This window comes from Myotis nattereri (assembly GCF_964212035.1).
Source record: "Myotis nattereri genome assembly, chromosome: 1".
In the NCBI taxonomy this organism is placed as follows: Eukaryota; Metazoa; Chordata; class Mammalia; order Chiroptera; family Vespertilionidae; genus Myotis; species Myotis nattereri.
Window position 1 is genome coordinate 32,141,772 of NC_138075.1, and position 15,532 is coordinate 32,157,303.

The window sequence follows — 15,532 nt, forward strand, 5'->3', positions numbered from 1 at the left end:
CATCATTGATGTTTCTCTCTTCCTTTCCCTTCCTTTTTCTGAAATCAATAAAAACATACTTAAAATAAAAATTTAAAAAGCCTCAGCTTTTGCCGAAGTTTCTTCCACAGTCTTGGCTTCCTCCAGGATGGAGGAGAGGGAGGCAAATCAGAAGTAGCTTACATTTCTGTGGTTTATGATCCAAAGGAAGAGAGGCATCTTGCTTTCAGCATTTCCAGAGCGAATCTTGGGGAATATCCATTTGACCCCCTTGGGTCATGTCCCCATCTTTCTGGGTGATGGAAGAGGGAAGCAGCATGGTTAATAGTCCCACCAAGATCACATGAAGTGAGGGATGTGGTTCTCAAAGAAAAAGGGCAAATGGGTGTGAAGCAGGTATCCACCACACCAAGGTCAACGGTCAATACTAAAGGCAGGGTAGGACTAGAATCCAGGACCTTAGTCCTACCAAAATTATGGAAGTTACAAGGAGGTAAGCTTAGAGAAAAAATAGTTTGAGCCTCTCTCAAAGGAATATAAAGTAGAAAGTAAGATAAACTCTGGCCTGGCTGGTGTGGCTCAATGGTTGAGCATTGACCTATGAACCAGGAGGTCATGGTTGGATTCCCAATCAGGGCACATGCCCAGGTTGTGGGCTCAATCCCCAGTAGGGGGCATGCAGGAGGCAGCTGATCAATGATTCTCTCCATCATTCTCTCTCCCACTCCCTTCTTCTCTCTGAAATCAATAAAAACATATTTAAAAGATAAAACTCTAAAACATTGTTAAGGCAAATGACTATTTTTAACTTTCATAAGTATATGGATGCAAAATCTGGGAGGGAAAGTGGGGAAGATGGGTAGGTGGGAGGTAATCAACCGAAGGCCTTGTATGCATATATGCATATATGAACACAGACAATAGGGTGGTGAAGGCCTGGGGGTAGGGGGGGGGGAAACGGGGGCGGACTAGAGGGGGTTAATGGGGGGAAAAGGGGACCTATGTCATATTTTTAACAATAAAGATTTAAAAAATAAAATAAAAATAAATAAATTAAAAGAGAAACATTGAAAAAATAGTATATGGATATTGTAAAATGCTAGTCCCTGTTATTGCTAATTAATGGTCCCACACAATTCTATAGTTTAGTGTGGAAGTGGATTGAAAGGCATGGCTTCTTGCTCCTTGTTTACTTCCTGTCACAGAGGGTGTGCCGGAATTTAAAAAAAAGGGGGGGGGATACTTCTTAAAGAAAAACTTCTAGATAGATAAAAAGTATTAGAATATGAATAAAGTAGATGATTAGGGTAATAATTAGCATTTATTGAGCTGTTAATATGTGTCAGGCACTGTAGTAAATGCATAAGCTCATTTAATTGAAGTCTATCCTATGAGTTAGGAAGTGTTAGTCTGCTTATTTACAGCCCAGGGAGCCAAAGCTGTGAGGGGGGAGTAATTTGCCCCAGTCCCTGACTGGCACAGCTGGGATTCCATGTTGGATATATCTGAATTCAGAGCTTATGCTCTCATCATTATGCTTATAACTAGTTATAGCTTTAGTTCATTTAATTTTACAAGCAATGTTATTATCCGTGGTGCATTATTTTGTGTTTTATCCTGTATAACATAAAGTATAGTTGAAGCTGGCTTTCTCCTTCCTGTTTGTTTATTTTATTTTTATTTAAAACATTTTTTTAATGGATTTCAGAGAGGAAGGGAGGAGAGATAGACAGAAAACATCAATGATGAGAGAGAATCACTGATTGGCTGCCTCCTGCACACCCCCTTCTGGGGATCGAGCCCACAACTGAGGCATGTGCCCTTGACTGGATTCGAACCCAGGACCCTTGAGTCCACAGGCCGACGCTCTAGCCACTGAGCTAAACCAGCTAGGGTCTATTTGTTTGTTTTTCAATTTTTCTTCCCCTTTAGTGACATAGGCCCCTCTTCCTGTCTAGATTCATCAATAACATCTAGATCAGTGGTTCGCAACCTTGCTGCTCATTAGAATCACCTGGGAATCTTTTTAAAATCCTGATTTCTGGGCCTCATCCTCCAGACATTCTGTTTCTTTGTTACTAATGTTGTGGCCCCATCCCGTAACAAAGAAACAGAATTTCCAGAGGATGAGGCGCAGAAATCAGGTTTTTAAAAAAATTCCCAGGTGATTCTAACGTGCAGCCAAGGTTGAGAACCACTGATCTAGGGCCTCTGACTGCTCAGTAGGGAACTAGAGTACCCAAACATTTTAAATGTCAGGCAATAATTATACACATTAATCACGTGGAAAGCCATGAGTAACCTATAACCCTTGAGGCACATCTGAAAATGTAACTGCACTATTTATTTTTATTTTTTAGATAGATTTCGGAGAGGACAGGAGAGGGAGAGAGAGAGAGAGACATTAATGATGGGAGAGAATCATCGATTGGCTGCCTCCTGCATGCCCCACACAGGATTAAGCCTGCAACTCTGGCATGTGCTCTGACCAGAATCAAATGTGACCTCCTGGTTCATAGGTCAATGCTCAACTACTGAGCCCCCCTAGCCAGGCTAACTGCACTATTTAAATTATGACCCAAGGAAATGTCACTGCTGAGGGTGTTTCCTATACAGATAAACATGGCCTGAAGAAGTCCCTGGTCTACATTAGCTGTTGTGCTAGTTGTTTTACCTAAAAGAGCAGCTCTTGCCTCAGGTTTTTTCACTGTTTCTCCCTCTCAGCCCAAACCAAACTCCACTTCCCCCACACAAACTGGGCTAGTCTATCTCTGATGATGTCTTACCAGCATAGGTCTTTTCCTTCTCTACTTAATAATTGGTTTGATGATGCTTCTGCTTATCATCTTAGCCCTTCTTTACTTCACCAGTCAGCCACCATTTGATCGTCTATGTCTTCTAGTCTTATCACATGGCTAGCCTGCCAGCAGATTAATGATAAGCTCAGCCTTGATATCTGGAAAGCGAGTGCTTTCATCAGATAGCAATGGAGAGTGTTTTGTCATTTGATAATGGCTTCCCAGGTGGCTATAATGTATTTCATTTTGTATTATCTACATTGTTTTTGATCATTCATTCCCCTCAGTATATTCTTAGGGAGTTCTTAACCAAATATACTGTATGTATATTTATTCATAAAGTATATACATATGCTACCATCATTAGTGTAAACCTCAAATACAATATATGCCTAGGGTGAAGTTCATTGTTAATGATAAAGCTTATACATCCACATTTCAGATAATCTTCTTGATGAATTATCTTTTTTAAGCGAAATTTGGTTGGATTTACTAGGCTGTTATTTTAACTTCAAAATGTGGCTGTCTAAGAGCTGATACTAGAAGTGTCAGTTCTGTCATTTGTTTGTTTTCCTGTGGTTTCTTTGCAGGGGACTCTGGTAAAGTCACTTGTCTGTTTTCTATGAGTTTGTTTAATGAAACGTAGATAATATAATCAGTAAATCCACTTAACTGGACCTAGTAAACTTCAATGTCACTACAAGTTGGCAGAGACTGACTGATCGGACCACCACACCCAACCTCTGGAAATGGGTAACTCCCACTAGGCCAAGAAACCATTCCACAGATGGAGTGCAGAGCTATATATTCATTCTGTATATAAAATATTAGTTGAGCTTAATGCTTTTTTCCCCCCAATTTGAATTAAGCATACATAGATGTCCTCATATTTCCTTCTCCTACATCCCAAACGGATTGCCTTGCACTATTCCTGGAGTACACACACTCCTTGGATACATGGACCTCCTTTAGAAACTATTAAGGAAGTACAGTTTCAAGAACAGTTTCTCACATCGGCAAGGATGTTTTGATTTAAAAAGGCCTGCTCATTTTAGTTACTCTGCCATTTTATAGAAAGTGAAACAGTTTGGAAATGAATTGTCTTTATAGAGACCCATAATTTGCAAGCAAAATTCCCACTCTATAAAATGTGAAATGTTCTAAGCAACAGCTGTGAGCTTTTCAAACGTGCACTACTCTTTAACGGTTCAACTGTTGCCAAGGGAAATTGAGTTGGCTTTAAAATCTTCCTTCAATTCTGCATTTACCCTCAATCAGAGATTGAGTAAACAAGTTCTTGGACAGTGTTTTCATAAAGACTGGTAAAAGAAATTGAGATGTGGAAATTTAAGTTTCTTTAAGGTAGGAGACTGGTATTTTAGCCAATTTTATAGGGCCTCATGGTGATGAACTTTGTCAGAGCAAAAATGGGCGGTTAAAAGTGGCCAATCATTTGGAGTCAGTAGGGGGAGTCTGCTTTCACCTGAGAGCCATCTTTTCCTGTCCCCAGTTCAGTTCAAAACAGGAATATTTTTTATCTTTCATGGCACAAAAATTTTCTTTCCCACTCAGGAGCCATTTCTGGGAATGAGCATAGAAATGTGTAAAACTTGATGGTTAACATAAACAAGAGAAATGCAATGCATTTTTTTTTTTTGTCACCACTTGCACATACGGTATATATAGTTTTATTTATGTATGTATGGTTCTATTTCCAATGGAAATAGATATGGATGTATGGAAAAGATATAATACCGAGGGGAAGAACTAGGCGACAGGACAAGGCATATTAAAAGAAAAAAAATACTGGAGGGAAGTACACTAAAATGCTAACAGTGGTTGAGGGATTATGAATGTTTATTCCCCTCCCCCCATTTACTAAGTTTTCTTTTGGGGGGGAAATAGACCCCCTCCTTTTGGGGCTTTTATTTTATTTGTTTATTTTATTTTTATTCATTTTAGAGAGGAAGGAAGAGGCAGAGAGAGACAGAAACATCAATGATGAGAAATAACCATTGATTGGCTGTCTTTTGCAAGCCCCCCACTGGGCATTGAGCCTGCAACCCAGGCATGTGCCCTTGACCGGAATCGAACCTGGGACCTTTAGTCTGCAGGCCGAGGCTCTATCCACCAAGCCAAACCGGCCAGGGCCATTTACTAAATTTTGAATAGTCAGTACCTTCACTTTCGAGTTAGCATTAAGAATTTTCTTCCTTTTTTCTTTTTTGCCCTCCCTGCCCGCCCCGCTTCCCCCCGCAAAAGAGGTATGTAGAGTGCATCCAAATAGAGTGAGTGTCCAAGAATATTCTCTGGAAACGCACCATTTGGCCTAGGGTTCGCCAAGGACGCAAACACATTTCTAAATATTTTATCACTTGTTCTAGAGTTAAGTCAAGGCTTCTCCACAAACGCCTTCCGATCCGCCGGCCAGTTCAAAGCTCCCAGGTTCCTACAGTTGGGCGCGGGGTTTCTCCGAGCTCCGCGCAGGCGGAGGGCCGGCGCGGGGGATCCCGATGAATGAGTGCGGAGCGTGGTCAGCGTCCCCACCTGCAGACGCTACACCGAGCCACCCTCCAACAAGGCTTGCCGGAGCGCCAGGGAGCTGATATTCAAAAAAGAGGTTTAGGGAAAAGGAGACGAGGTGAGAGAGAATTGGAAGCGATACCCAACCCTTGGCCAGGCCCCAGGGGCTCAGATTTCGGTGCCAGGTCTCCCACAAGGTTCGGCGGGGAGCGACTGCCGGGGGTTCCGCAGCAGCAGGCTGCAAGGGACCCATGGACACAGGCGCGGTGGGTATCTTATTTCTGTCTACGCGGCGCTGCTTTCTATCCTGAGCGGGGCTCCTCGAGCCCAGAAGGGTCATCCTAGCCTCTGAAGGGGGCGGAATTCCTGCCGGGGGTGCCCCCACCCTTAGCCGATCGTGGCCTTGGAATCCTCTGGTTGAGGACGATCGCCGCCCAGAGGTTCCGCAATGCGTACCCATTTCATTGATCTGCCCATCGCACACCTCCCGGGTTTAGGGAGCAGCGCTCAGGCCCGGCGGCGGCACTAATCACCCTCTCCAAGCCACAGCCTCCTGGCGGAAGCGGCGGCAGCGCGGCCGGAGCTCGCGGCTGCATCCGGGTCCCTCGCCCTCAGCCCAATCCTCGCTCTCCTCTCTTCCCACCCTCCCGTGTCTCCGCCCCCCCGCCGCCAATCCCTGACCGGCTCTCAGCCGCACATGATGGCATGGGAGTGAAGGCGGGCGCCGGCCAATGAGGCCTCGCTTCCCGTTTGAAGCATCCAGTGAGTGGGCGCCGGGGGCGGGCGCTGCTGGCCAGAAGGTTCGGTTGCGCGTGTGCCATGGACTCAGCCGCCCGGTGATATTGACAATAGGAGAGAGAAAGGGGCATTGACGGGCACCCACTGCGGGTACCGAACGGCGACTCTGGCAGCGGCGGCTCCAGCTCCAGCGGCTCCTCCTCCTTCGCCTGCTGCCGCTGCGGATCCAGTCTTCCTCCTTCCCTTCCCCCTCCCCACGTCGCCGCCGCCGCCGCCAGGTCCGGGGCAACGAGCTGAGGCGCCGCCCGCCGGGAATGTGAGCGAGGAGCCACCGGCGGAGCCGCAACGGGGTCGGTGCCGATTTGATGGGACGGGCCCGTGGGGGAGGATCGTGAGGCCGCCGCCGCCGCCGCCGGAGCGCTGAGGTTCAGGACCGGCCGTGAGGCCTAGAGGCGCCGCAGCCGCCGCGGAACCGGAGGGACGCCGCGCCGGACAGCCTTTGCCCCGGGCTCCCTGCCGCTGTCCGGACCTCCTCCCGCAAGTCGGAGTCCCGCCACCCGCCCCCGCTGCGGCCCTCTCGCGCGTCTCCCGCCCCTCAAAGCCACAGATCATCTTCGGATTCTTCCCCAGAAGCTTCAAGGTAACTTCGTCCCTCCAGCACCGGGGTTCGCCCGCTTCCCCGCTTCCTCCCCGTCTTCCTGGGCAGCCTGCGGGGCACCAGCCTCGGGAAGGCCTGACCCGGGCAGGCGAGGAGTGCGGTGGGCCGGGGTGCGGGAGAGAGAGGAGGGCCCGTCCCACTTGTCTGATTTACCTGCAGATGCTTGGGACGATGCCTCTCCCGCACTCTTCCCCCCTGACCGCTTTTCTCCACCTTCCGGCATTGGAGGCGTGTTCTCCGACCCCTGATCCCCTGACGGGGCGGGGAGGAAAAGGGAGATCGGGGTGGTGAGGATTCTGTGGCCGCTGATCTTCAGGGCTTGGGGCGGGGGTGGCTGGGAGCAAAGTGGGTCTGTGAGCTCTCGCTCCCGACGAACCTCTTGCCGGCGGTTTTCCACCCGCCGCCGCCTTTGGCTGCCCCCGAGCCTGGGACATGCCCGATGCTGCGAGGATGAGGCTGCGGGCGCCGCGGTCTAGGCGAAACCTGTTTCCCCGGGCTTCGCCCCGCTGCCGCTGCACGTTCAGTTCTGCAGCGCTTGAGGCTTGAGATCCTTGACGTCGATTCTTGGCCGCGGACATAAGGGCCAGGGGATTAAAAAAAAAAAATTTGCTATCAATAAACCACTTTTGCAAGTGGGAGATGAGGAATAAAGAGGAGATAAAAAGAGTAGTGGAGGAGCAGGATTTACTGAAATAATTGGGTTGTTACGGTTAAATGAAATCTAAACAATTCACATGCCAGATGGGAAAAGCGGCCCCTGAATTTACAGTGTACAAATATGATGTGGAAGCTTGTCGCTGATGCAGTCATTATGAAACATTTTAAGTGATCTTCTGTGGTCATACATAGGTTACAATTCCATTTTGAATCTGTCACATATTACCTAAGACTCACAGATGAATTTCTAAAAACTTTTTTTTTTTTTTTAAAAAGAGAACCAGAATTTCAACCCTCAATATCATATGGTGTTGTGTGCTTTTCTTGTACGTGTGTTTTTTAATGTTTTTGTTATTTTTACTTTGTCAGAAGCCAGGTTATTGAGATAACTTTTTATTCTTACAGGTTCAGGAAGAAACTACCTTACCCTTTCATTTAGAGATTAAAAAACATTTGTCTTAATGTTTGGAGTGATGGCATTTCCCCCATATACATTATTTCTATCCCAGTCTGCCATTAATCTTGCATGGAAATAATGGCATCTGTTTAAATTGTTGAATGAAATTGAGCTCAACACGTTACTTTTAGGAAATAGCCTTCATTTTAATAATTTGACAGGATTAAAAAAATCCAAAAGAACTGTTCAGTTTCATCAGTTTGATGGAATGAAAATCAATATTTGATAATGAACTTCAAGGGAACTCAGCTTGGTTGTCTAAGTGGGCTGTGAATTTAAGTTCTCATTTCAACTTTGGTGCATGATTTCATCATAGTTTATTAAGCTTTAATAACTTAAGATGCCTTCATTAAAAAAGATGTCTTTGAAATGATTTTAATTATGCCTTTTATGTGTTCTGTTTAAAGTAATCTAGCCTGTTCTTATTTGCAGTGTGTTGTAGTTTATCATAGCAAACACAGCCAGCACATTGCATTAAAAGTCATGCCTAGATAGTTTCAGTAATTGTAAATGTCACTTGCTGCGATACATTGGTGTGGATGCTTGAAGTAGCATACGGGTTTCAACTGCAGAGCCCATTCATAATATTAAATATCTTGGGGAAAATGTATTAATGGAAGTTTTCCAGCTGCAGAATAGTTCCAACATTACTTTAGGAATCTCAAGATGAGAAGAGCTTTGTAGTTAGAAAATGAGTAGATAGCATGGAGTTCTTCAAGTCTAAATGAGCATCTTTAATGCTTATCATAGCAGGAACAGCATAATACATTAGAATTACAGTATTACATATATGGTAGTTATATTACTTCTGTTTTCCACCAAATTTTTATGTTTTCTCATTGAACATGACTTAGTTGATTTTATTTGCTTTCTTTATTACATAGTCCCATTTTCATGAATATTGTATATGGGAATTTTAGAATTTATGCAACTCACAGTTATGCTTTAGCCTTGGGAATATATTCATGTTACCTCTTTCTCTTCAGTAGGGATATGTCCTCAGCACCAACTACTCCTCCATCAGTGGATAAAGTAGACGGATTTTCTCGGAAGTCCGTCAGAAAAGCCAGACAGAAGAGGTCGCAAAGTTCCTCACAGTTTAGGTCTCAAGGCAAGCCTATCGAGTTAACACCTCTGCCACTGCTGAAAGGTAAGGCTCATGACCAGGTGATGGATTCCTTTTCAGTTGATCTTTTTAAAGCTATATATAATTTCCTTTCTGTAGAGTTTCATATTTGTTAAATTTTTGTGTCACAAATTGAGGGATGGGAGATTTCAGACTTGTTGAAGTTATTGGTGTGTGACCAGATACACCCTTTTTCCCTTTTAAAGGGCTCAATGTAATATAAATAGTTGTGGATAAATGAAAAAAAACAACTTATTATCAGGAGGATCTCTCACATTGATAAGTAGGAAAATTGACTGCTAGAGAAAGTTTAAGATGTCTGGGTCTGTATTTTTCATTTGACATTTTTTTTTTAAAATATATTTTATTGATTTTTTACAGAGAGGAAGGGAGAGAGAGTTAGAAACATCGATGAGAGAGAAACATCGATCAGCTGCCTCCTGCACATCTCCTACTGGGGATATGCCTGCAACCCAGGTACATGCCCTTGACCGGAATCGAACCTGGGACCTTTCAGTCCGCAGGCCGACGCTCTATCCACTGAGCCAAACCGGTTTCGGCTTCATTTGACATTTTGATGTACACGTTGTGTGCAATGATAATTTCAAATTGTATAGTCCTAATTATAGGAAGTAGACCTAATAGAGGAGATGGTACCATTACTTACATATAAAAAATGATGTTTGAAAGATTTCATTTTTAAAAATCAAGAAAAAGATGGATAATGTAGTAATTGATTACATGCATTCTTGTTTTCAGATAGTACAAATATAAAGTATATGTGATGATCATACTTGTTTAATAATATTTTTCTCTTTACATTGGAATAAATTAAGGACTAGTTTTTTAATATGAACTTGTTTTTTTAAATTAGACCTTTCAACTTTTGTTTAGGTAGGTGGATACTTTTGGTTCCTTTTTAAAATTTTATCTGTTTGCTTTATGTTTATGAACAGGCATTGTTTGAAATGTGTTGAAACATAACATCTATGTCATGCAATCTATCAGAATCTACCTTTTAAAGGTAGAGTTTTGTCTGCCTCACACTTAAGAGGGAAGAGAAAGGGGACATGCACAACATAAGGCACTATAGTGGCTTAGAGGAAATCAAAACCTGGTTTGCTAGTTCATTCATGAACATGTATTTCTGTAACAGTTTGTGAAACCAGAAGTTATTATAGGAAAAACTAGATTGACTAGATGATCCTTAAAATTTAGCTTAGGATATTTTAAGCTTGTATATTTTTCCAAGTGAACATTTTTTTTTTTTAAAGGGAGGAAGATTTATAAATGAGATGCTAATATTTATATTTGAAATCAGTGGACACTAAATGAATACTGGTTATTGTAAAGATGGTATGTTTACCAGTTAGTAAAGATGAGGTTTTATGAATTGGGAGGGGAGGGGAATATTCTGGCTAAAGATTTTGCTTAAAGAAAAAAAATAGTCTTTATGAAACTTAGGAAGAAAAATGAAGGAAAAACTCTAGGGATAAAATTAACCATGCTTGAAATACAAAGTTGGGAGGCATACATTGGATTCTTTAGTTACTTATTTACTCTGATATCCTATATAATAGATGCTTATATGCTAAGTGTCGAGTCGACCAGTCGGCTGTTCAACCAATCAAAGTGTAATATGCTAATGATATGCTAAGGCTGCTCAACTGCTCGCTATAACATGCACTTACCACCAGGGGGCAGACAGTTAACCCGTCGACTGGTTGCTGTGACGTGCACTGACCACCAGGGGGCAGACACTCAATGCAGGAGCTGACCCCAGCCTGCAGGCCTCAGGCCAGCCAAGGTGCCAGTGGGGGTGGGGTGGGGGGGAGCCCCATCACCCTGCTGGGTGGGACACCTGGCAGAGAGAAGCGCCCTGCGGCTGTGGTGACACCGGTGGCGAGTGGACGGCGCCAGGCCGGCCAAGGTGGGTGCCAACAGTGGGGAGCCCCCTTCCTCCACCCTCTCTTTCTCTCCCCCTTCCTTTCGCCCCCAGTTGCCCCGCCGTTTGCCCCACAGATTGGCCCTGATGGCTGGCCAGGTGTAGGGACCCTACCCATGCATGAATTTCATGCATTGGGCCTCCAGTTAGAATATAATCTTCTTTGGTTTAGGAACCTTATTTCTCTTATCTCTAGTTCCTACACTAGTGCCTAGTACATAGTTGGCATTCAATAAGTGTTTGTTAGTAAATGAATGGACATTGTTATTTGACATCTAGGTTATTATTAATAGTAGGATAGATATTTATTTTTCTTCCCTAAATATTAAAAAAACTTTTCCCCCAAATCCAGGCCATGAAAATTTTAACTTGTAATTTATACAAAATTATAACCTTGTTTAGTGAAGACTTTTTATTTATAGAGGGATCAATTTGCTGAGTATTCACTTAAACTCCTGAGAATGGTTTTTTGCTCTGGAAATTCTGCATGTTTCAAGTTGAAAATTCAGTGGTATCTTGTGGTAAGAGGGTAGAGTGGATTTCATATATGACATATTAAGAGCGATTCCTTTTACTTAAGGGGATTCATCATTTCCATTTTACAGAAGTTAAGATGTTAAGTGCAGTGAAACCCCATTTTTGTGCTGCTGTTTGGGCACTGAATCATGAGTTGATCAGATCACCAGACTTTTAAAAAATACAGTTTGAGAGAATAGCATACCTGAAGTTTATAATGGACTTTTAGAGCAGGGTTTTATGATCAAATTTTCTTTTGTCAAATCTTTTATTTTATAATGTTAGCTTTTAATATTAATTAGATTTTGTAGTGCTTGAAAAAGAACAGTAAAGTTTCTAGATTATTTCGAAAAGGCTGACTAACGTAGCTCTGGTTTTTTTACCAGTGATGACATCCTCTTTTACTATTTAAAAATATTTTTCTACCCTTTGTATTTGAAGATTTTATGAAAATAAGTAGGGATCTTATTAGGTTACAGTAGAATTAAGCATAGGAACATATTGATTGAACAACAATTATTGTATTGTTACCTAATATATAATAATGTATACTTAATATATGTAACATATATATTACCTAAGGGAGGCAGGTGGCCTTCCTGAGGTAAGAATAGAGGCCTTGGGTCACACATAGGTAGGTTTCAATTTTGGGTCCACTCATAGCTATGTGACCTCTAAACAATGTTTTTTTTTGAAAATCTCCAAAATTAGGAGAGTAGTAGTATTATTTAAAAAATATATTTATTTATTAAATTTATTGGGGTAACATTGGTCAACATGAACATATAGGTTTCAGATATGGGTTTCTATGTTACAAACCTGTATATTGCACCATGTGCCCACCACCCAAAGTCCAGTCTTCTCCTGTCACTTTATATTAGGACCCCCCTTCTGCCTCCCAACCCCTAGGAGAGTATTAGAATTTACCTCAGAGAGTCAGTGCCTTCAAGTAGGTAAAACATTTAGCTCAGTACTGGGTACATAGTAGGAGTTGAATATTAATTATTATAAGTATAGGAAGAACTGTGTAATAGAAAAGGCTTATCAGTGTTTTTTAGTTGATTTCTATTTTTTTAATACATTGCATGGATTATTTTCATTTAAGGAAGAAAAATATGGAGCATGTATGTATAGCTGTGAGAATTAGACTTTTATTTTTTTTTTATTTTTATTTTTTTTAAATATATTTTATTGATTTTTTACAGAGAGGAAGGGAGAGAGATAGAGAGTTAGAAACATCGATCAGCTGCCTCCTGCACATCTCCTACTGGGGATGTGCCCGCAACCCAGGTACATGCCCTTGACCGGAATCGAACCTGGGACCTTTGAGTCCGCAGGCCGACGCTCTATCCACTGAGCCAAACCGGTTTCGGCAGAATAAGACTTTTAAAGCAAAAAGGAGAACTAGTTCTTTTGGAGCAATCTTAGCATTACTATTTAGTCAACATCAGTTTCACACTGACTTCTGATTTCAGGAATAAGAACTTAAAATGGCAAATGTAATTTATTTTCAAGGTAAATTCCGTTTGTGGAGAATTACTAGATAACATTTTTTTTTTTAAAATATATTTTATTGGTTTTTTACAGAGAGAAAGGGAGAGGGATAGAGAGTTAGAAACATCGATCAGCTGCCTCCTGCAAACCCCCCACTGGGGATGTGCCCGCAACCAAGGCACATGCCCTTGACCGGAATCGAACCTGGGACCCTTGAGTCCGCAGGCCGAGGCTCTATCCACTGAGCCAAACCGGTTAGGGCTACTAGATAACATTTTTGTTAAATAACTTAATTGGCAGTTGTCTACTAGGACAGGGTCTCCAAACATTTTTTGTAATTGGTTACTCCTATCAGTAAAAATAACATGTACAAAGTATCCCCCAAAATGTACACACACTTTGAATAATTATAAAGGCAATGTTCATTAAAATGCATTTCATTTTCAAAATTGAGCTATCAGCTGTTAAAGTGTGTATACATTTTTTGGGGACACCCTATGTATCTATTTATATATTGCATACTTGTGCTATTACACAAATATGTGATGCTTCTTAAGAACATAAATGAACAAAGGGAGTTCTAAAGGACGATATTGAAAAATAAAATGTAAAGAGTTTAATTCTTAATTTTGTACCTCCTTTTTCCTTGCTCATCCCCAATACATGCAGTGGCCCTGAGCACATCCTTGTTTTGAGATTTTGCTTCTAAGAGTGAACCGCCTCTTCAGGTTTTGAGCCTTGTTAGTTTTGTAGCATTTTGTTTTTGAGCCACAGAGAGAGGTGAAGAGGTGAATGAGAAAATTTCTTCCTTTACCTTCTTGAGATTTTTGTCCAGGTTTTTGAATTTATTGCACTTCAAAGAAACAAAATCTGAATTGAGGATTTTGCCACTTTCAGGAGTGTCATAGGTGGTTCTTTGTCCAGGGCTCTTACCTTGCTGTTGGTGGGTGGGTCTCAGAGGGCCCTTGACCCTCTTGAAGTTCTAGATGGTATTTTATGTCTTTGTGCAGATTGACACTTTTCAGGGCAAAGGCTTTAGAGCTTTCAGCAGATTTTCGAAGGAGTTTCTCCAAAGGCTAGGGAACCGCTGCTTTGGGTGGTAGGCATCATTTCCTCCCTCAGAGCAGAAAGAGATAACTTGTCATACAATCCCTTTCTGTAGAAAGGAGACCTCATGACAAGTGGTTTCTTCTGCATGTCTCTCCTGATTTTTAATTCTTTTTTATGTCAGAAAGAATTTTAAAAGGTGTTTGAAGGTAGAAGTTACTGCATGACTATAGGGGGCTTGCTTGAAAAATTAAGCTAGGTAACTAGGACTACCAATGGTAAAATTGAGTGTGCCTATGAAAAAGCATTTTCCTGGACTAGCTGGGGACCTGGAAGAAGTTGGGAGGAGAAACTCAAGTTATCTTTGCTGGTGAATAAATAGTTTAGAAGCAGAAGAGAAGCAGTGGCTGTTGGTTCTGCTGTGTGCCAGGCGATGTAATATATGAGCTTCCCAACAACACCAAGAACAGGATGTCTGCAGTTAACTGAGCCAAGTAACTTGCCCAGTCCTGCAGAGAGAGTCAGGGTTGGGACCCCAGGCCCGTCAGGTTCCAGAGCCAGTGCCTCTTATGTGCACTAGCAGTAGATGAACACAGGTGAGCATGGGAGCTAATTGCCATCTTGCTCACGTTGGGCTGGGATTATGTACTAAGTGAATCATCTTACTATGTTTGGAAGGAACCTGAAAATTGTGAGGATACTGAAGTGATAAGAAAGAGAAGCAGAGAGAAAGAAGGGAAGAGCAGCCAGGCAGGCAGTAGCACTGTGGGAAGCTATAGGTAGGTGGTGATGGGGAAGACTCAGGGTAGAGTAGTGGGCCTCAGTGTAGCCAAGAGGCAGGCAGGAAGGGAAGCCAGCACCTCACAATGGTGGGGAGGGGGAAGATGCTGCTCTGGACTCCTGTAGGACTCAAATGCTGTCACAGTAAAGGCATGTCAGCCACGGGGAGGTTAGGGTTTGGTAAACTGGTGGCATTCTGACAGTGGTGTCCTTTACCATTCATCTTTCCATTTAGGGGAATTAGCTTGTTATAGGAAAGGGTATATCAGCCGTGGGCAAACTACGGCCCGTGGGCCGGATCTGGCCCGTTTGAAATGAATAAAACTAAAAAAAAAAGACCGTACCCTTTTATGTAATGATGTTTACTTTGAATTTATATGAGTTCACACAAACACTCCATCCATGCTTTTGTTCCGGCCCTCCGGTCCAGTTTAAGAACCCATTGTGGCCCTCAAGTCAAAAAGTTTGCCCACCCCTGGTATAGGTTCAAGTCCAGGCGATTATCTTAGCTTTGTGAACTGAGCTTTGTGAACTGAGTGTTGGAGCTTCAATTTCTATTCTTATAAAATAGGACTGATACTTTCTGAGGTGGTAGTGAAGGGTGAGATCAGGTGGGTAAACTGCCTAATGTGTGTTGGGTTGCTTAAGAAATATTCTGTCATCATTCTGTTTGTCATCCATCTTTCCTGGAGTTACTCCTCTGAACCTGGATCTTGTTTCAGAACACGAAGTGTTGTAAGGGGAGAGATCTGGCCGAAGTTCATCCATTCATGTGGGTACCATGAAAGACTTTCATTTTATGGTGATGATATAG

At 42.6% G+C, this 15,532-nt stretch overlaps 1 protein-coding gene across 3 annotated transcripts in view; it reads left to right on the plus strand.

Annotated features, from left to right (window-relative positions):
• The first annotated feature begins 6,081 nt into the window (after window positions 1–6,081).
• The window catches only part of PPP2R5E (protein phosphatase 2 regulatory subunit B'epsilon), a 169,414-nt gene continuing 159,963 nt past the window's right edge, over window positions 6,082–15,532 (plus strand). For 2 of the 3 annotated variants that reach the window (XM_081090300.1, XM_081090302.1), the window contains exons 1-2: window positions 6,082–6,678; window positions 8,797–8,960. In XM_081090300.1, the coding sequence (XP_080946426.1) occupies window positions 8,804–8,960 (157 nt within the window). In that variant the 5' untranslated portion in view covers window positions 6,082–6,678; window positions 8,797–8,803. The remainder of the gene's footprint in view (window positions 6,679–8,796; window positions 8,961–15,532) is intronic. The other variant, XM_081090301.1, reaches the window with a different exon arrangement.